General features: G+C 42.4%; 2 protein-coding genes across 6 annotated transcripts in view; one reads left to right on the top strand and one right to left on the bottom strand.

Annotated features, from left to right (window-relative positions):
• Nucleotides 1-21,763, top strand: part of STARD9 (StAR related lipid transfer domain containing 9) — a 112,196-nt gene that overhangs the window by 76,927 nt on the left and 13,506 nt on the right. For 3 of the 5 annotated variants that reach the window (XM_081857261.1, XM_081857263.1, XM_081857265.1), the window contains 10 exons: nt 336-533; nt 1,038-1,219; nt 2,535-2,677; nt 3,553-3,664; nt 5,258-5,430; nt 6,508-6,572; nt 6,667-6,875; nt 7,121-7,200; nt 7,762-7,920; nt 8,224-11,203. In XM_081857261.1, the coding sequence (XP_081713387.1) occupies nt 336-533; nt 1,038-1,219; nt 2,535-2,677; nt 3,553-3,664; nt 5,258-5,430; nt 6,508-6,572; nt 6,667-6,875; nt 7,121-7,200; nt 7,762-7,920; nt 8,224-8,325 (1,423 nt within the window). In that variant the 3' untranslated portion in view covers nt 8,326-11,203. Of the gene's footprint in view, nt 1-335; nt 534-1,037; nt 1,220-2,534; nt 2,678-3,552; nt 3,665-5,257; nt 5,431-6,507; nt 6,573-6,666; nt 6,876-7,120; nt 7,201-7,761; nt 7,921-8,223; nt 11,204-21,763 lie in introns of those variants that run through there. The other 2 variants (XM_081857262.1, XM_081857264.1) reach the window with 2 other exon arrangements.
• Nucleotides 12,244-21,763, bottom strand: part of CDAN1 (codanin 1) — a 29,823-nt gene continuing 20,303 nt past the window's right edge. The window contains exons 19-28 of the mRNA XM_081858787.1: nt 21,598-21,701; nt 20,373-20,522; nt 19,947-20,010; nt 19,284-19,362; nt 18,237-18,397; nt 17,137-17,244; nt 16,607-16,670; nt 15,609-15,811; nt 13,696-13,803; nt 12,244-12,680 (exon numbers count right to left, since the gene is read on the bottom strand). Of these exons, the coding sequence (XP_081714913.1) occupies nt 12,555-12,680; nt 13,696-13,803; nt 15,609-15,811; nt 16,607-16,670; nt 17,137-17,244; nt 18,237-18,397; nt 19,284-19,362; nt 19,947-20,010; nt 20,373-20,522; nt 21,598-21,701 (1,167 nt within the window). The 3' untranslated portion in view covers nt 12,244-12,554. The remainder of the gene's footprint in view (nt 12,681-13,695; nt 13,804-15,608; nt 15,812-16,606; nt 16,671-17,136; nt 17,245-18,236; nt 18,398-19,283; nt 19,363-19,946; nt 20,011-20,372; nt 20,523-21,597; nt 21,702-21,763) is intronic.

Genomic DNA, 21,763 nt, shown 5'->3' on the forward strand with positions numbered 1-21,763 from the left:
CTGACATAGTTAAGGCAGTGGTAGGTAGTGTTAAGAATTCCAATCTGCTGACAAAGCTGCCATACACAATACACCAGGGCAGCAGTGAAAATACAATGATAAAACTCTTTAGCAGATAAAGATGCAGTCCAGTACTCACTAGCCTGGGAGTAAGCCCCATAAATTCCATTGGCACTCACGTCTGAGTAATTATTCTTAGGATCAACCTGTATGTCTGAAAGTAGGATTTTATCACTAGTACCTAAAAATTATTCTTCCATTGAGACTGAAAACTCAGATGGCCCTAAATTTTATATGAAGTATCAACCTTTCTCTCCCCCCCATCCCCACTATAGGCACAGGAAGTCAATTGAAATACTGAGAAAGCAGCGGGAGGAGAAGCTTCAGTGTTTCAGAAGGAGCCGTAGCCTCAGCCCACAAAAGCATCTCAGCCTTTTGCAGACAGTGGAAACGAACCAGAGGGATTTAGATCTCCCTAGCCGCCGCCGCGAATACCTACAACAACTGAGACGGGATGTTGTGGAAAATACAAGGTAGAGATGGCCAAGGGCCTTTACTGGTGTCAAAACACTCATATTGTATGACAGCACTGATGATACATTTGAGGAGACTGGAAGATAGCTCATATTCATGTTCCAGCCAGCTGAAGGCCTTATTTGCTCCGTCTGAACTCTCTTCTCAGCCATTAAAACAAAATCGTATCTCAAGAAGGGTGGTCTTGGAAGTAGATAGAAGTATTCTTTTCCCCTTATTATTATTCTCTTGCTTCATTTCCTGGGTTGTTGTCAAACTGAATTCTCCCCATAATCCTTCACTAAAGGATTTTTCAGTCGGGAAGAAGCACAATCCACACCACATCCCGTGATTTCTGCTTGAAAAAGATATTGTAGAATTGGAAAAGCTAAAGGCGAAAGCAATATTATTATTTTTTTGTAAAGTGCATTCTCATTCTAGTGTCATAAAGCAGTGCTTGCTCTAATATTTACCACTATTAATAAAAGACAATGATTGTAACAAATTTTTCATTCCCCCCCAAGAATTCAAGAACCAAAAAAGATCCAGCATCCTTCGGAGATCGAGTTGCTGCTCCGAGATTACCAGAGGGCGCGAGAGGAGACCAAAATGGAAATTGCACGAGCCAGGGATAAGCTTCGGGAAAGAGCTGAGCAAGAAAAGAGGCGCATTCGAGAGCAGATGCACTCTCAGCTACAGAAGGCAAGTTCTAAACCACTGAAGATTGTGTCTATTTAGAGGCATGTGATGCAATAACCTTTCTAAAGCAAAGCCAGTACAGTATCATCAGTGCATGGATGAGAGACGGCATGGGGACCCCATGTATACCACCTTGATTTCCACAGAAGGAAACTGGGATATAAACACATTAAATAGGTAGAACACAGTTTATCACTCATGGAAATGGCACCCCACCCCAATGTCAGAAGGTTTTGAGCTGCATCCACATTTTTGTCCTAAAAATGCTAAACAGCGTAATAATAATAATAATAATAATAATAATAATAATAATAATAATAATAATAAATTATTTATACCCTGCCCATCTGGCTGGGTTTCCCCAGCCACACTGGGTAGCTCCCAACAGAATATTAATGTTAATAATAAAAAAGTGATACACATCAAACTTTAAACATTTCTCTAGTAGTACAGGAGCAACTGACTAAAATTAACCAACAAAAATAATGATAATCAGTTATTTCCATTTTTCAGATTAGAATTTAACTATTTAAGCTATTTGTCTAAATGTAACAGGATTATATACCCCCAAAATATGCATCCCACAAACAGAAAAAAATCCCAACTACAGATTCAGAAAGAGCCCCAATAAGCCTATGTACACACACATCCTGTAGATCCTCACACCTTTTTTTGGGCAGATGCCCAATATTCATCAGAGAAGTGAACTGAGGAGTAATCAGTTTCCCCCATTTTTTGCAGAAACCACCTATGCAGAGTGCAAATTGATTGGTCCATGTAACAGCTATCAGTTATGCCACCTCCTTCCTAGCTGGCCGTACAGTCTGTTAATTAGCAAACCCTTGTGGCAATCATGAAGACACCCCCCACTTGCCTGGAATAATGTTTCAAGGTTGTTGTTATTGTGTGTGCTTGTTTTAAAACCCTGCATTTGATTTTTAATTTTTTAAAGAGGACTCTGAATTAAGATGCCAAGTGTCTGGAAGGGGTGGAAATCAATGCTAGATTCAGAGTCAGGTGTGCACATCAGAAGAAAATGCCCTGGTTCCCATAGGTAGCTTAAATTTCTCATAAAGTTGTCAGTTGCTTATGTTTTCAGGAAATCTATTACATGTATGTTAAGCAAAAGTGAAGACAGGACCAGTCACTCACTTTAGCATCATTAGGTAAATTGCAAGCTGGAAAAAATGAAAAACTAAATCGAAATGAGATATTAAAAAAGAGCTAGATGGAAAATAAGCATCTTAAGTGGTTGTGTGAACAAACTCCAAAACTATTTGCTTTTCTAGAATTAATAACATTGGTCTGTTAATTACAGGAAGAAACCAAACTGAAGACCCTTGTAAGCACAAGCACTTTATGCACAGATTCCACCCTCAGTCTGTCTTCAGGACCAACATCTGGATACAACAGTAGTAACACAGGCACTTATCTTGCTAGCATCCTTGGCAAACAAGAATGCCAGGTAAAACAAAAACTTATGTGTCAAAGAAGCGTAAGGGTAGTACAAATTGATGCTTGGCTTGTTGTTCTTTAGTCATTTAGTCGTGTCTGACTCCTCATGACCCCATGGACCAGAGCACGCCAGGCACTCCTGTCTTCCACTGCCTCCCGCAGTTTCATCAAATTCATGTTGGTAGTTTCAAGAACATTGTCCAACCATCTCATCCTCTGTCGTCCCCTTCTCCTTGTGCCCTCCATCTTTCCCAACATCAGGGTCTTTTCCAGGGAGTCTTCTCTTCTCATGAAGTGGCCAAAGTATTGGAGTCTCAGCTTCAGAATCTGTCCTTCCAGTGAGCACTCAGGGCTGATTTCCTTAAGAATGGATAGGTTTGATCTTCTTGCAGTACATGAGACTCTCAAGAGTCTCCTCCAGCACCATAATTCAAAGGCATCAACTCTTTGGCGATCAGCCTTCTTTATGGTCCAGCTCTCACTTCCATACCTCACTACTGGGAAAACAATGTGTGTCAGTGAAGGAAATACAGTGGGTGGAATTCAACATTGTGATGCCAAAAGTTCCGATGCCCTTGAACACCGCCCCCCCGCAAAAAAAGTGGCCTTTTGCAAGGAAATTGCCACACCCACTTTATCACGAGACCTTGGAGAGTTGGTCATGGGTCAGTATTGTCTTTGGCCTGAAAAGTGCTAGTCACACCTTATTTAGGGCATAAAAAAGTGAAGCAAGCATGTAATTTCTTTGGAAGTTTGCTGCAGAAGCCACAAAGGGTAACAGAAGGCAAGGAAAGGGGACTGTCTGATAATTGAGCTGATAGATTTGAGTGTGGCTAATGGTTTTCCCCTGTGAGTGCACATTGCCTTTTTTTTTTTTCTATCTAGCAGACTTCTCCCAAAGAAGCAGAACACACAAGAGACGATGCAAGAGGCCGCTCATCTATCAGAAACCGTCAGCTTTATGTACTTGAACAGCTTCAAAAGGGTTCTGCAATTGGTGAGGGTTAAATAAATCTGCTTATCATGAATTCCATGGGATCGGTCATCTGTTTTTTAAAAGGAGAGAAGTAAACTAGCCATGGCATTATAAAGCAGTTAGCAGATACAGTAGCTATTTCACACGTTGCAAGAAAATGCAGGTCTCCAAATTTCCCAGCAAGTTAGCAACATCTTATGGCACACTTCAATGGGAAATATGTATTACCTTCATAGAATTATAGAACTGAACAAGACCATGAGGGTCACATTGTAAAATTCATGGGGGAGAAGAATATCAATATTAAATCAATTGGATGTATGTCTGCTGATAGGAATGCACTGGAACCTTTGCTATTGTACACTTCCTTGGTAAATACCTGACTCAAGCGATGGGCTAACTCAGGGGTAGGCAAACTAAGGCCTGGGGGCCGGATGCGGCCCAATCGCCTTCTCAATCCGGCCTGCCGATGGTTTGGGGATCAGGGTGTTTTTACATGAGTAGAATGTGTGCTTTTATTTAAAATGCATCTCTGGGTTATTTCTGGGGCATAGGAATTTGTTCATTTACCCCCAAAAAAATATAGTCCGGCCCACCCCATGGTCTGAGGGACAGTGGTCTGGCCCACAGCTGGAAAAGGTTGCTGACCCCTGGGCTAACTCCTTTCAGCTCAGCAATGAGATGACGATTATGAGCATCATTGGAGAAGACACTCCCATCCAGTCCTCCGTTTTCAGTTCTTTATTGGCTCATAATTCTTTGTGCATGTATTGCTCTCCAAATTGCATATATGTTCACACATGCTGCTTGAGAAATGTAGTGTGGGAGTCAGGGAAGGCAGCTGTGAGCAAAGATCATCCATTGAGCACAAAATCTCCGATGCATGAAACTCCTCCACTCCAACCCACCCCAACAAGTGAAAAAAACAAGCAAACAACCAATCAGGAAACAAATGCAACCAACGAATCAGGAAACAAATTCACAACTTTGACCTTATGGAGCAAGTGGAGTTTTGCTTTGGTGCAATACTTACCTGTTGTAGAGCTCTTGCTTGGTTAAGATCCAAATGGACAGTCTCCACGAGGATTGGGCTGCAAATGTGTAAGTACAACAGACTTCAACCTTGGAAATTCCCAACCCAACCGATTTCTCTGGAGCAAAGATGTTCTGTGTATTGTATTTTTTAAACCTCTAGTTGACCATGGGTCCATAGGGGTGGCCATGTTAGACTTGTTACACCTTAGACTAGCAAATTTGGTCAATAGAGGATGGAGTTCAAGGAATCAGCTTCTGACATAAAGCCAGCAGCAATAGTCACACTGAGTGCCTAGTATGATGAGTGCAGACCATGCATGAATTTGTAACTCTTCATTTAAATTATGAGGAAGAATTTCAGGGTGAGGGAGCTCACCTCAGAATACTTCTGGGCATCACAGCTGGGAATATCTCCACTCTTGTTTTTGAACCTAGGTAGTATCACTACCTGTTTGCTAAACAGACTGTTGAACAGATTCACTAAATATCATGCATGTGCAAAAGAATCATCCAAATCAAATCCAGCTCTCTGCAGCATCTGTTGTGGCATCGATTCCTTATTTGTCTCATCTCTTTCAGAGACTTTTCCTATGACCTCTTCATCTATGGGAAGGAGCAGTATCCCGTCACCACTTGCTTCCAGCCATAGGTATTCTCATAGCCTAGTTGTTTCACCTAGCGCCTTCCCATCCTCTCCTACGAAAGGATATGAAGATCTGTCCAAACACGTCTTGGCCAATGCTACTGCAGAGGTGAGTGGGTGAATGTGATGGTGGCTCTTTTTTTATCTGGCCTAGAGGAGGCTGTAGAAAAGCTTTATACATTTGCTGCTTAACTTTCCCTTTAACAGGGCCTCCTCACATCTGATATTTTTCATACATGGGGGCAACATCTACATAAGAAAGAATGTGTAGGGTCCTGACACTAGCAGTATAATTTCTTTGGTTGTGTGTATATCTGAAAGATGCTGAGAATACAGCTCCTATACACACATAATGGCAACAAAAAAAGCACTGACATGATTTTTTTCACAATTGTCTACAACTGTTTTCCTTATACAGAGGTTGGGTCCATTAATGCAAGCTGTCCTTTGTGAGATGGCCCTATGTAATCTGAGGAAATGCAAATGGTACAAAATTCACTGCTTTAAAGCTGCAAGAAAATACCAGTGTATTCTGCTGAATGTGAAACATTGCTTTAATGAGAGAGGGAATCAGAAGATTCTCCAGAGAGAACAATAGATATCCTTTTATCTGTCCAAGTGTACTTTCCCACCATTGGATAAGAAAACCAAGACCTAAAGTGTGGTAGTACATCGAGCCACAGTGTTCCATAATAATCTCACTGTCTGTTTTTAATCTGAAGTGAAAATGTTTTGTACGATTGCAGTTTATACATCTGAAAGGACCTTAACATAGTTTGAACATATTTGTCGAGGTCTGGTTTAGAAAAAACACTGAAAATGCATTTATATATCTGAAACAGCAACTCGTGATTTTGACCAGCTGCTGCATTTTTTATCCAGCATGGTGGATGTTTTTATAATGACAACAAATGGGAGTATGAATTACGATCCAAGGAAAGCAGCAGTTTATGCTTCCCAGTTAGCCTGCTTGTTTACTATGAAAGTTCTTCAAAAAATAGCAAAACATAGTTTCCAGTCTCTATATTTTAATGGATAATTTCATTAATGAATAATTTTATGGCATTCACAAGAGGATACTGAATTCCATTCTCAAGCTGAGCTCAGTCACAGAATTGAAACAAAGCTGAATCAAATGTAAGGGATTTGTAACGACTATAACAAGGAATTTTAATTGCTTTCAAAGGTTATGGCGGTATGCTCAAATGACCTGAGGAATCTTTACAATGGCCAGGCAACAGCTGGTTGGAAGTAAGTTTATAGCAACTGTTCCTTCAAGTATTCTCAAGACTCTTTTTATTATATTCTTAATGAAAATGCGCTTTCATGTTGCCTTTCCAATCAGATACCAATGTGTGGAGAAGGATGTATTAGTTTATTATAAAGCCTTCTCATCTTCAGCAACCAAACATGGATTCCTGGGAGCAGGCACGATCAACAAACCCCTTTCCACCGTTTTGTGCATGTTGAAGGATCCTAGTAAGAGACATCTATATGACAAAACCATTACCACGGCTCAAGTGCATAAGAAAATCACCAGCAACATTGAGCTGGGTGAGTATGAAAAGGAGCAGGTGGGAGGAGAATCATAACCCTTCCCTCCACCCGCTGCTTTCCCCCCTAAAACCCTCCTCCCAGATTTCCTGAGACATGTTTGCTGCATTGTGGGAACAAACAGCTGGGAGAACAGCTAGGTTAATCCTCCAAGTGCTGTATTTTTTTAATGCGAAGTCTGACTGAAGTTTGCCTAAATGAATGGGGAAATGGTTCTCATTTCTACTCTATGGATTTAATTCCAGTGTACGTGGTGAGTGACGTTTCTTTGTGCTACCAGAAGCAACCAAGAGACTTCTGCTGCATCTCTGTAGAAGCCAAAGAGGTAACTATATCAAGGTTCAATATTCCTCATCCAACACAGTGTAAGAAAAATAAAAACTAGTTTTGTGATGAAAGTTGGACACCTTTCATACAATATCACTGCAACAATATTTTATTGACTAGCTTTTTACTTACCATAGCATTTTAATTATGTGTTATATCCGAGCTTTTTTATGCTCTCTATTGCAATTAACTCTCTTGTTTGGGGACTTTATTATTTTTTGCTATGTTACAGGTTTTGGTTTTGGTTTATCTATTGATAGGTGATTCCATAAATTTTATCAATAATTACAATTTTGGATCCCATGCTACACATGGATTGTTGGACACAAATCCAGTGACTCAAATCAGACTGATTGTAGTGATTAATTATTTCCAGTGACTCAAATCAGACTGATTGTGATGAACTGTTCTTTCCTTTTAACAAAAGCAGCTGAACTATATGAAGCCTAGCAGCCTAATTAACAGAAGAAAGGGGAAACAGCCAGAAAGAGAAACTCCACACTTGTGCCTACTGGGTTTTTCTCAGCGTAGCTCTTTATTCTGATTTCTTTGCATCCAGAAGAATGTGTGCATCCTGGCCATTCAATCTGTGTATGAAGAGTCGATGCCTCGTCCCTGTAAAGATATGGTACGAGGGGAGATTTTGCCCAGTGCTTGGATATTAGAGCCTGACATGGTGAATGGAAAAGATATCACTAAAGTTATCTACATGGTACAGGTAAGTGTCTGTGCAGATCTAGAAACTAGAAGTTTAGCAGGCTTGGGAACCTAATGAAGGATGATTGTGTTCTGGAAGCGGGAAGCTCATGCATGTAGCAGCTGTTTATCATTTAACACATTTGTTGGAACATGTGAAGGGGGCTTCTACGGATCCAGTTTCTACCTGCCTGACAAATGCAACCTCCTTCAGCTAGCCTCTCCCATCTCACTGCAGAGGATACAATTTGGCATGTTTCTACAGAAGCGCTTGAAATGGACTCTCAACGCTTACTGACAAAGCTTTCTTTTATTGCTGCTCCAGGTTGACCTTGGTGCCCCAGCCATCCCTGCAAGGCTTCTGAGCTCCATTGCCAAGCGACAGCCTTTGGTGATTGCTAGGCTTGGCCACTTTCTGGCTGGTTAGGTATGTGTGGTAAACATTGTCCACAAACTCAAAATGTAAGATACCAGCAATGCCAGAACTTGTTTTCTAGACAACTCAAAAATGGGAGGACAAAAGAAATCCTAGGAAAGCTCACTGCACAACACAAAACCACTAAGGAGCACCTGCTTCCGACATGGCAATCGGACACCAAACCTTAATGAAGCATCTGTCGTTCAGCTGAGTTTTCCTGTTCAGCTTTTAAAGAAATGCAACTTCAACAGAAACAATGGCCAAGCAAAAAGTGTTCCTTTTGCAAACTACCAATATTGGTAGGCGAAAGCCTGGTTGTAACCACTAGTTTTCAGTTGAAAACTTTCTTCATTCAGACTATTGGAAGACTGCTGATGCTGTAAGCCATGTAAAAAAACTTGAAACTTAGCGATACATTTATTTTAAAGGAGCACTTCACCACTGAAGCAAAACTACTGTAATGTCCTTTGCAGAGTGCCTGAACAAAAGGGTACTTGTGAATGAAGAATGCATTGTATTAATCATTGAACAATGTCAGCTTACTGATTGGATAACTCTCCAGTCCTGTCCAGGGGAAGCGAGGATATACCAAGTTCCAGGCATTCAACAAGAGTGGTTGGTGTGATAGCTCTTGTGGTCACCGTTTGCCCTCAGTCAGAACCATAACTCAGGAAGAGACACACCGTTCTACTACAGAATCACTGTGCCACAAGCCCAAGGGGTTGAGCCACACCCAACCGACAGCTCAACACAAGAACAGGGACTAGTCTACTGTAGAGTAGCAACTACTCTATACTTTTGAATAGAAGCTTCTTCTCTAGTGAAGCCATTAGATTAAGAACTCATCAGATCTCTGTATCAGCAGCAGGTTAAATTATTGTGAAGATAAGCTCAGAGCAGGGTAAATTCACTAAGATGCTTACCCTACCAAGATGAATTTGATTTTAGGGGTCAGTGGAAGCAAGCCCATGCAGAGCATGTCTGAGGCCTGGGGGTGGGATAGCATAAAGTGATAAACTCATACAAAAACCAGCAGTCCCTGGTAGGGCTCCCTGGCTGACTTAGCCATCCAAGGACCAGGGCAAGTGTACCTAGCTGCCTGCCCCCTCTGTACAGGCCTGAGCAAGAGTTTTTCTTGCTCTGCTCCCAGCTCCACCATACTTATCGGTATTCCCCATGATACCTTCCTCTTTATTACGTAACTGCACTTTCTGCTGCTCAACGTCTCGTCTGTAGTAACCCATCAAGCCCAATTATATCAAATAAATCACGTTATGATTTGTTCCACTCCAATTGTTCGTAGTGAAGGAATAGCGTTAGCATTCTCTTTCCCAACTCCCCACTATAGTGTCCAAAAGCATGTTTTCTTCATGTGAAGGTGTAGACAACTTGATTCAAGTTGTTTCTTAAAATAAGACTCCTAGCAAGCAAGTAGTGCAATGGCATCGTATTATAGCTACTGCATCATTTTCTGCCAGCCTGCTTCTTGTCCATTAGGAACTTGCTTCTCGAGCAGTTTTCTTAGAACTTTTCACTGCTCGGAACTTGCTTGCAGCATTCCATGTGAGTAACAGGAGATAACCTGACCATGAGCTTTCTTCCCTTTGCTGCAATACTTCTCTAGCTAATGAAGTGAACCTCTTGTTTCTCACAACGGAAACGAGGCAAAGACTAAGGCTGTTTGCATACATTGTTGGTATGTGAGCTTAATAAGCTTGATAACTGCTATATAGTAATCCCAAGTAGTTGTGTACCAGCGCCATAGTGTTTCTTTAACTCTTCCTGCTGTGGCAGAAGTGTGGGGAAGAGGGACACTCCCCTTCCTGCCCCGATTGGTAGACGTGCCTTGTGCTCTGGGATGTTGTTGCCTGGAGTCTGGAGCCTAGCACTCGTGTGTTTTCAAAAAATGGGGGTGGTACTCTGCTTGAAATTTCAGTAATTTCACAAGTCTCATTTAGCTGCTGGTTGTGTAGAAGAGCTGTTAGCGCCACAACTGAAGCTGTAGTCCAATGCAGTTACTTCAAGACAATTATGTTGACTCAGATAGGGTTTGCTTCAAAATAAACAGGGATAGGATCGTTAACCCTTCTGTCAGCATCAATGATGCTATTACAGTTATCAAGAAATCAAAGCACAGAAATTCTATTTGGTAAAAAAAAGTTTGGTGAAATATGCCAAATACGGTATTATGGAAATCCTGTGAGGCAATTGAAACTGGAAATGATTTGCAGACTCAAGAACACCAGCTTAGTCTTGCCTATAATTATTATTTGGGGGGGGGGAGGTATTCTGTAAATTGCCCACAGTACCAGCAATCACATATTTTAGGAGATATTTCCAATCACTGGCCAAGTATTTGCTACATTAGTTTGTTTCTTTTTAATTTTTTTGGACATGGCACTCTGTTAACGAACCAAACAGCTTTAGCAGGAACAACATCTAAGATGGACTCTACTCTCAACACAGATGGTGCCTATTGAAGGATAATGTCTTATTGTACAGTGCATCAGATGTTTATTTTTATAATTGCACACAGTTGTTTTTCTATGTTTACAAATTAAGTTATTTATATATGGTTTTATATGCTGAAGCTAATTATTATTTTTCCAGGTATTTGATTAATGTATGCTTTTTAGAAATACTTGATACTTCAACAGTACTATTTATATAATAACTGGTTTCTTTTGCAACTATAACACTATGGTACCTGTGAATGCCTAGAATGAAAAGATTAATCTTAAAGTGAGGCAAAACTATTTTCTGTGAAATCTTCTATTGAATGTGGGGGGAAATATACTCAGTTACTGTACCATATCTTTAGCCCATATCTGCTTTTAACCAAGATTGCTATTTTCATATCCTCACAATAAAAATAATTTTCTATATATGGAAATGACAGAAAAGCTCCATTATTTCCTGGTCTATTTTGACTAGGCTATGCATCAAGAGATGTTGCTAAGCTTGCCCCCCCCCCCCCAATCTCTTTCATCAGTTTTCCTTTTTGCCTTGTTCCAGACTTTGTTAATATATCAGGAGCAGCAAAAAACAGGTAATGTAAAAGATAAATGCTGTGAGTCTTGTCTGTCCACCACTACATAAAATGGCAGTTATGGAACTATTGCAACAGCATGTTTAGCTACAGGCACCCTTAATTTATGTTTTCCACAAATCTCTTCCTTGGATCAAAATGAGTAACATTCAAGTAGCCTAAATTGAAGATTTTGTTATACAGTGAGCGATACCTTCATCTAGAGAATTCATGAAATTTGCTGAAGTAGTTATACAAAGGATAAAGAACGAACAAGTGGGCATATACAATAATTTTATTAATTACTTTTTAATAAAGTAAAAGACAAGCAGGACTCCTGAAGAAAAAGTATGTGGTGCAAGAATAAAGGAAGGGGAGAAGAGGGGCTACAGCTCACAGGAAATGTCCGTTTTTATAGGTAAGTCTACAGAGTTATAGAGCACATCCAAGAAAGGATTGTCTTTTAAAACATGCTGGAATGCCAGAGTTTCCAACTCTGCAGAGCATTCTATCAAAAAGGAAAAATATTTCATTAAATGCTGCCACTTAAAGCTGTTTCTCTAATAAAAGAAAACCTTCCTTCATTATTTTTTAAAAAACCATATACTGTACTAAAATCTACATTATGAGCAAACACTCATAAAAAACCCACAAGCCAATGCTTGGGAAATTGTTGTATTTTAAGACATGATTTGACCTTTGAAAAGGAGTAAAGGATTTAAAATTTTTCGAACTTGAGTTCTTGATAAATAGAAGTCTTACATTACGAGTTCTGCCCCAAAGGCCACACATGAACATTACCAGAACTGAGAATTCCCTAAGTAAGAATCCTCAGACACCTAGGAGTCTATTACACATCTGTTCAGATTCCAGGCTCTTCCAACACTCCAGAACTGGACTCCCATCATCCCTGACAACTGATCATGCTAACTGGGCCTAATGGAAGCTGAAGTCCAACAGCATTTGGAGGCCCACGGGATCCCCATTGCTGCTCTAGGCCTAAACCCTATATGCTGCCACACACAGAAACATTGACTTGTTCCTGCAATTCCGATTAAGGTGCTTAAAATGGCTCCTCTTGCAACACTGTGTTCCCCTTGAAACATCTGAGCATTATTTGGAGAAGACCAAGGAGGTCCACAGTAATGCCCAAGTGCAACCAGAGCCAGGAAGTGATGAACGATTTCAGCAGCTTTTAAGCATCTCTGTGCTAGCTTTGTGCTGCTACGGGGCCTCTAGACTGCCCCACCAATTCACAAGGCAAGGTCTTTGGTTCTGCAATGCACTCTTCAGAAATAAATATTTGTAACAGTGCTTCTAGTTCCTTGGAGAAGTCCTGTGGAAAAAAATGCAGAACAAAATTTGAATTAGTGTAGGGGAATATGCAGAGCTAATCACTGTGCTTGCAAGCTGTCCTATTAAAACTGCCCATAAGTGCTATTGCTGCTGCTGCTGCTGCTGTATTCTTTTAGTCATTTATACTGACTGGTTTTTTTTTACCTTACTGTACATGGAGGGCTTTCACTGAAGTACAGCATAACTGCTTTCTAAATAAACAGATCAGCAGCATCATACAGCACTCTTACTTTGGTGTGGTCCCTGTGCCTTTACATCAGTTTGTTCCTCTTAATTTCTAGTTCCATGGGAAATGGAAAAAATTAGAAACTTTTATGTAGGCTGAAGTGAGACAGTATTTTCAATTAAAATGTATGGGCTGCCTTTCAACCGCAAAGTGGTTTATACAAATAATTAACATAAAATACTACAATGAGCTGACAAGCAGAGAGATGTAGACTGTTCTAAATATACAGGAAAAACTAAACGCCAAGTCTGCTAAAGTAGTCTTTCGCTATCCACATGAAGATTGCAATAGTGGACCTGGCAGATCTTGAGAGGGATTGCTAGAAGGTGTTTCTTTCCATGATGGCACCTATTTCTGGAGGATACCCTCACTACACATGGTGGTAAAATCCAAAGTGATGGTCCCATAAACCATTTTGAAACCAGGTGTCTGGGGACATGGGTGGGGAACCTTTGGCTCACCAGATGTTGGACTACAACTCCTTTCATCCCTAACTATTGGCCATACTGGCTGCGGCTCACTGAAGCAGAAATCCAGCAACACCTAGGAGGAGCTGCAGGCTCCCATCCCCTGGTTTAGGGTTTTAAACAGTCAAAGCCAGCACCTTGGATTTAGCCCAAGAAACAAACTGATAAGTCACTTAGTCAGCAAGGAGTTACATGAGCTCAGTCTGTAGCTGTCACAGCTGGCATAATTGAAACAAGAAGTAAAGTGTCTTGTGTGTTAACTGTGCTCTGAACCCCCAAAAACCTGAAATGGGCATACTTACTGAAGGCCAAGGCAGTTTCTGGAGGTCATGCAAACAGCACTGTATCTCCGTATCTGCCATTAATCCATGCTCAACAAGACCACGAAGCATGAACAAGAACAAATCCCACTGCAAAAGGAACAGGAAGCATCAGGGCCTCTAAGTAATATGCCAATGAACTTCCTTGTGATTAAAATCCTGCTTAAATGAAAATACTGCCTGATACATCAAGGAAACAGTTGCATGAAATCATACACCAGGCACAAGGCTAAGAAACAAAAGCCACATCTCTCCTACCCAAAATTGTGAGGGCGATTTCACACCAGAAAGGCACACTGCCTAATCACATTTGCCAGCTGATGGTTTGGAAGGGGCAGGACAAGAACGAACCCAGCTGGCAAGGCACAAATGCCATGAAGCTGTCTTGCACGGAAGCCTGCAGCTGTTTCTCCCACTAGCCAAAAGTTCCAAATTAGATCCTATGCTTTTTCCCTAGATGGGAACTCTACTAATTGGTTATGTGTGTTGACCTTTGGAAGGAATAAAGTGTTCCACCAATAACAAGTTCATCCATCTAAAAGCTTGGAGGTATATCATGCTCCTGACATGAACTTCTGAGGCTTCTGAAACTTCCCTGGGACTAAGCACAGAAAGATGGAAGAGGCAGAACATACATACATAGGGAGGCAGGGTCACCTAGCTTAATTTCTCCAGCACAGCTGGTCTCCATTCCTTATATCACCTTCTCAGTTTGTCCATTTATTTATTTATATTTATTACAGGATTTACCTGCCCTTCACTGTAAACTCCCAGGGCAGGATATAACAGTACAGCCATACGATTTAAAATCTACCTAAGTGAAGAAAAGGCTAGGACTGCAGGAGGGGCTGGGTGGGTTTTAGGGATAGCGTAAACCAACAGCTGTCCTCCAAAGAACTTACATTAACCAGTAACAAGATTACAGCGTTAAGACAGTTATTGAACATCTCTATTAAGAGTGTCTATTTGAAACCAAGTATTGTGCCTTGCAACAGTAACCACAAAGCTTTTGAGTGTAACCAAATAACATTCCTGCTTTGTTTTAAAAGTGCTTCATCCTTGTAACATCTTGCTGCCGGTAAATAAGAACGCCACCACAAAGAGTTACTGCTATAGTATCTCTGCTGTGGGAATACAGGGAGAAATTAACACTAAATAGTGACCACGTTAACCCAGCACCCATCGGAAATGAGGATGTCTGTCATGCCCCTCCCAGGCAAAGTAAGTGTCTACCAGTCCCCGTCCCCCCCCAAAAAAGTAAAAAAACTCACAAGGGTTGTCAACCTGGTGGCCAAGAAGCCTTCACTGGTGCCAGCTTGGCAATTCCTGAACAAAATATTTATTTCCACATAAGGTAAAGGTAAAGGGACCCCTGACCATTAAGTCCAGTCGCAAATGACTCTGGGGTTGTGGCACTCATCTCACTTTACTGGCCGAGGGAGCTGGTGTTTGTCCGCAGACAGCTTCCAGGTCATGTGGCCAGCATGACTAAGCCACTTCTGGCGAACCAGAGCAACACACGGAAACGCTGTTTACCTTCCCGCTGGAGCAGTACCTATTTATCTACTTGCACTTTGACGTGCTTTCGAACTGCTAGGTTGACAGGAGCAGGGACCGAACAATAGGAGCTCACCCCCTCGCGGGGATTCGAACCACCGACCTTCTGATCGGCAAGCCCTAGGTTCTGTGGTTTAGACCACAACGCCACCCACATTTCCACATACTTTTACCTATATCTCTCACTGGCATCCTTGCAGAAATAGTATGTGACAACTTTACTCTTTCACTAAACAGTGAAAGCCAAGCACTCCCCAGTCTTAGGTACGATTATGCCAAATGTAAGGAACACAAGGAGGTTTAGCAAGTGGCTCTGAAAGCACTCAGAAGCCCCCCACCTTGTCCTGTTTGTTTTCCGCAAGGGAGGCAGCATTTTTCCTACTGAAGATCAGCTGCAAGGGTACAGGTGCCTCAAAGTCGTCTTTCCAGATGGAGAGCAGGGACTTCAGAAGGCTAGAGATGAAGCGGTTCTTTGCTTGCTGCTGCTCCTGCTTCTTTGGGGCTGGGAAGGTCAGCCCATGGATAGGAACACGATCTGAAACTAGAAGCAACTGAGATAGAAATGCTGGACTTACTCATGAGAGTTATTTTTAATTCTGAAAAAGTGACATCATACCATGATGGAGGCAACTCTTTCCATCCACGCAAGAGGAGAAGGGCTTCAGGAACTTCCAGGGTATGGGGTGAGCCCTCTCGGTTTAGGAGGCCCTCACAGCTAACAAATGAACTCAGCTTCCCCCAAATACTACTGTGGGATCATGCCTGGACCCTGCAATCATCATCTGAGGCCCTTCTTCGTGTGCCTCATCCATGAGTGGTCCAGAGGGTGGCAACACAGGCCTTTTCTCTGGTGGCTTCCCATTTTGTGGATTTCTCTCTCCAGGGAGGCTCACCTGGTGCCTTTGTTGCTAATTAAACAATCTATGGACTGACTATACTTGTTATAGTTTATTACTAGAGTACAGTGGACACTCAAGTTGCGAATGTGATCCGTGCAGGAAGCACGTTCGCAACCCACAGTGTTCGCAACCTGCAGCACCGCGTCTGTGCACGCACGGGTTGCAATTCAGTGCTTCTGCGCATGCGCAAGCACCGAAACCCGGAAGTAACTCATTCCGGTGCGCAACCCAAAATCGTGCAACCTGAAGCGTCTGACTGTATTTTTGTGTTTTTATATTGTAAACCAGATGATTCTCGCATAAAAGTGGTATAGAAAATAAATACATAAGCAAGCAAGCCTTGACGGTTTGATACCATTCAGGACAGCCACTCCTCCAAAATGAGATAGTCTAATTAAGATCAAAGGGAAGAGGAACAGGGATGATACAGCTCTTACCTAGAAGGGAAGCCAGCTCTACTGTGCACTTGGCCAGTTGCTGCTCTGACGCTGGGCATATGAACTGAAAAACAAAGCTGAAAACTTACTACGAAGAAATGCTTTCACAGGTACAGAGAATGTATCTGAGGCTGCTATCTTATCAAACACTTTGCATTTTGAGTATTCAAGTATCGCAAGCAATTATGAAGACATGCACAGCTATGGCTTTATATACAGGCCAGCAGGGGGTTTGAGTCTTTCCCAGTGGATAAAAGGGGGAAAGCTGTTAACTAATACATGTATGTGCCTTTCATATGATTTACAAGCAAATTCCCTAACAAGTAAACCTTAGGAGGGCAGTTTAATTTAGAAATTCTCTTGCAAACACATAAGCCATAAGTTAATTAGGAAAATGAAAACAACTGCTGAACCTAGTACATATATTAACACTGCTCCTCCACCCTCCCCTCCCTCCCTCCCTCTCCATCTCCACTGCCGATAAAAGGCTACGTCAGAAATAATTCTGCAAGTAATGTACTCATTTCTACCTTTCTGCATCCAAGGGTCTGGCTCAACCTTCCCAACAAATTTTCCAAATCGACAAACTGGATTGCTTCATCCTCATTCCTTGGGCCGACAGCAAGGCACAGCACATCCTAGATATAACAGCATTTGTGACTCAGAATGCACATATATGTTCTGGAATCCTAGAGAGCTCTGCTAACCATATAGAAAAGACAAAATATCACAGTGAAGCCTGAGAAACGGCAAGGAAGGCAGCACAGGGCTGGGCTATCCCACCCATTTCCCCATCAAATAAGCATCCTTGTAGACAAGGGTGCTCAGAAATATGTCACATAGTAAAAGCCTGGGGTGGGAGAGTGGTAGCTTTCATCATCAAATGAATTACTAATGGGAGCAGGTTACCTAAAGCAGAACCTCCATAGACTGGATCCTTATCAGGACTGGCCTCACAAGCCAAATTGGGTGGTGCCACCTACCTGTTAGTCACGTGGCATCACCAATGACATCACATGATAGGCAGGCAGGCAGCAACCACCCAACTCTCAAAATGTGTGGGGTTTCCAAGTACCCAACAGCCAGCTGGGAACCTGTTGCAGCTTCAAAGCTGTTTTGCCCTGGCAGCCACCTCCATTCTCCTTTAAAGGTGGGGTGGCAGCTCCTTTGAAGGTTTTTGCAAAGGACTTTCAGATGAAACTCCCACACCTGTTTCAGCCTCTGAGGTAAATGGCTGGAAGTTCCCTACTACAACCAAAAAAGGATCCCCTCCCAGGCCCACAGACGATCTTTGGAGGCCCTGCTCTGTCTGCACCCACAAAGGTGTCATAGGCAGCTGCTGGGGAGAGGGCCTTTTGGGTGGTGACACCCCAGTTGGTGAATTCTCTCACTTGAGAGGCTCGCCTGGCCTGCCTGCCTCTGCAACTTCTTTGGTGCCAAGTGAAAACCTTTTTATTTTTATCTAAAATCTGTTTATTTAATTTCTAAGCTGTATTGCTTTGTTTATTTCACGATTATATTGTTACTGTAAACCACCCAGAGAATTTTGTCATCGGGAGGCATATAAATATTGTTAATAAATAGCCAAAATAACAACACAGGTTAAGAGGAGAGAGCAGCAGATTCATACCTTGATTTCGTTTATGATCTGCGAGGGGAATGCAGCCTGATGCTGACAGCCTGGGGAGCAGCCCTTCTTCTTCTGCACAGCTTCGCTAGTACTAGGCAGAGAAAGCGCCTGCGTTTTCAGCATGCGGCTGAACGTGGCCTTCACTTCTCTCTTAATCAAGGCTGTAAAAGGAAACAAAACATACACTCGCTTTCACACCCTGGACACTGAAAACTGGACACCCATTACATGATACAGAGCCACCTCCCCGCACCAGCCTTATGTGGTTCCTCCTTTTATATCAGCATTCATATGGCAGTTCACCCCTGCAAAGTTCAAGCAGCATAATCTGATCAAGAGAGGGCAGCCTTTCTGGGTTACCCTCAGGGGTAATCTGTCAGGGGCTGGACGGCAGCAAAATAAGGCCACTTGTTTCAGTTGTTTCTATTACCCGCTTCTCATTCACTTCCCTGCCAGCAGGCTGCCAGTGAGAGACTGATCCCTCTTGCAAGAGTTCTGAATTGGGCCTGGAAACAACCATGGAGCCAATGAAGTGGTTTCAGTAGTGGAGTAACAATGCTCCCCATCCCCAGCTCCAGTTAGCATCCTTGCTGCCACACTTTGAACAAGTTTCCAGACGCTTTTCAGAGGCAGCCCCATGCAGAGTGTGTTGCAGTAGCTCATATGCGATGTATCTAAAGCAGTGTTTCCCAATTGGTGGTCTGTAGACCTTCGGTCGCATGCTGATAGCCACCCGGGGGGCGCCTGGGTCACATGACTCATGCAGGAGCATGGCCAGAAGATGCACATCCCAGTTTTGTGCTGGGACACGTTGGAGGGTATGGTAGCACCATTCACACAACAAAACATTTTCAAAAGTAGAGGGTCCATGGCTTGGCTTTTGAAAAACGAGGTCCAAAGTACTTAAGATAGCTGGGAATCATAGATCTGCCTCTTCCAGAAACAGATACAGTTGGCACACCCGCTTATACTGGGGAAAGGTCTTTTTCGCCACAGCCACCAAATGGCACCTGGGGTAAAGCACATAGAAACAGTGGAAAAGCCTACCTGTGATGTTGGTGGTGAGCCAAGTGCAGGCCTTCTCAGTAGCTAGTCCCACCGCAATATTTGCTGCACAGCTCAAAACCTCGGGTGGAAGAGCAAGTGAGATTTATAGTTATTTCCACTGATTACATTCAAGGCTGTGAATACACTATCAACAACAGTCACAACAAATCAATACAAAGCTGCAGCGAGCACAAGAAATCAGATGGATGAAAATTGAGGGACTGATTTTGGTCTCTCGCCATCCTGCTGAAACAATAAATGGGGATTGGCTTCGGCTCCTCCAACTGCCGCTAAAATGTTGATTAAGAGGAATATAAAGCAAATGTTCCTTGAATGGCCCAATATGGCAACTGGAACATTTTATTTTGTAGCTGGAAAAAATGCAGAGGAGCATTACTTGGGCCTTAAGAACTAGGAACTGTCATCCTTTTAACGTGACTGACTGAATGAGGATGTTGAGATTTTAGAAACAGCTTTAATGTTTCAAATGCTTGTTCGTTTTAGCAAAGAGGCCTGGCTATTTTAGATGATCACGAGGTTCAGAAGTTTTTGGCTTCTGGCCATTTTTAAGTCACCGTGTCAAAAAATAAAAGCACAATTTTCCAATGTAGAAAAAGCAAAAAGAAAGCATAAAAAAGGACAAGTATCCTAAAATATACATACTGCTGCAGATGTCTCTTCTGGCAGCAAGATTTTTACAGCCTCAGGGGCCTTCTTCCTGCAAAATCTGTAGATGTACATAGGCATTATAAAAAGCACTGCCTGAAACATTATATGTAAGACATGATATTAGAAAATCTGTATTTTTCGTCCCCCCAGGGATGCAGCCCAAATATGAATTCAAATGGATTCAAATTGCTGGGAGTAACTGAAAGCAGAACAGTTTCCTACTCAGCTCCCTCTAAATTTGGGTACCTACACCTGAAAGCCAGAGGGGAAACTGAGCCAATCTGTCAGTAGTTATCCTGGCTGATACCAAGGTGAGAACTGAAGTGACCACATACTGGGCGCAGTCTCAATGTGACAGCCCAGGACAGCAGCATGACCACAAGGGAAGATCTATTATGTCACCCAGCTGTTGTTCCTTACTCTTTGCCTTGAATAAGAGCCTGTGCCCCTTCTTCATACAGCTGAGAGCATACTTCATCCAGCAGTTTGTCGTAATTGCCAACTTCCGCCTTCACTTTGTCCTGTAACATGACTCTGGCTCTTTTCACCAGCTCTGCTACCAGAGTTGCCCTGCAAAAGCCAATAGTAATAGCACAATAATAATAAAAACAACCAAAATATATCCTGAGAAATTACAGGTTCAGAATTTACATCCTGAATCAGGTTTGCGGGAAAGCCTTCTATTAATGGTTTGGATACCATGGGAAACTATGGTTTAACATGCGTCTGCTGTGAATCTAGGGGCATGAGAGGGAGACGCTCTTGAGCTTCTCACTGCCAATCCAAAAAAACAGGGTTTGTTGACCTAGAAACATAATGGTGTGTGTGCCAATCTTAACATTTTCATGTTGTTTATTACTGTAGGTCATGGCATAACTCTATATAAAATATAAGTGAGACCATGTGGATAAAGCTACAATATAAGCAGGCAGCAATCACACATGCACAACCTGATCAAAAGAGCCTAAAGTGTGTGTGTGTGTGTGTGTGTGTGTGTGTGTGTGTGTGTGTGTGTTACATTTGCCACAGAACTCACACTAAAAGTGAATTAAGAAGGGGAAGCATTACAAGAAAAGACAACACATGAGAACAAACCCAAAGGAACTTAAAAGCAATATACTGGAGATTTAAAAGAGTAGGAAAATAAAAGGGTCTTTGCCAGGCTCCCGGGCCAGCCTATTGGCTGGAAAGGGAGATGACGCGTCCGAGGATTCCCCGATCTCGCGGGGGCTGCAAACCAGGCCCTGCGCATGGGGGAGGGCATGAAGCCCACAACCCCACCTCCTCTCCAGCTTGGAAGTGGCTTTGCAGAAAGGAGCCAAGCGAGCTTCTGTAGTGAGGTGAGCACAAAGAAGGCTTAGCACTTACATTTAATAATAAAACCAGCTGATGATCTCACTCAATATTTCTCACATTTCACAATTCACCATCACCATTTGCTCTACTGACAAATTTCACAACAACAATATAAGGGATGCACAAGACTAAGAGACGTATCAGTAAAAACCACAGGCATGTCCTTGCATCATTTAAAAGCTACAGGCTTATATGATTAATACAAGGGGGGAAGATCTTTCGAAGTAAATTCTCCCCACCAGACCATTTATGAAGTCCAGCAGGTTACAGGTGCCTTTCCTGCCCTTACTTGATGTGCTTGACACAGTTGGATCCGATTCTCTCTGCCACAAATTCTACAGTTCTCCGCAGAGATGGGGGCTGATTGTGGAAGAAGGCTTGTTCCAGCTCTACCTGTTAAAAACAGGAAGAACAAGAATCCTAAGGAAACCAAAGCATTCTACATGAAGCATTCC

This window comes from Podarcis erhardii (genome assembly GCF_964252035.2).
Source record: "Podarcis erhardii genome assembly, chromosome: 1".
NCBI lineage: Eukaryota > Metazoa > Chordata > Lepidosauria > Squamata > Lacertidae > Podarcis > Podarcis erhardii.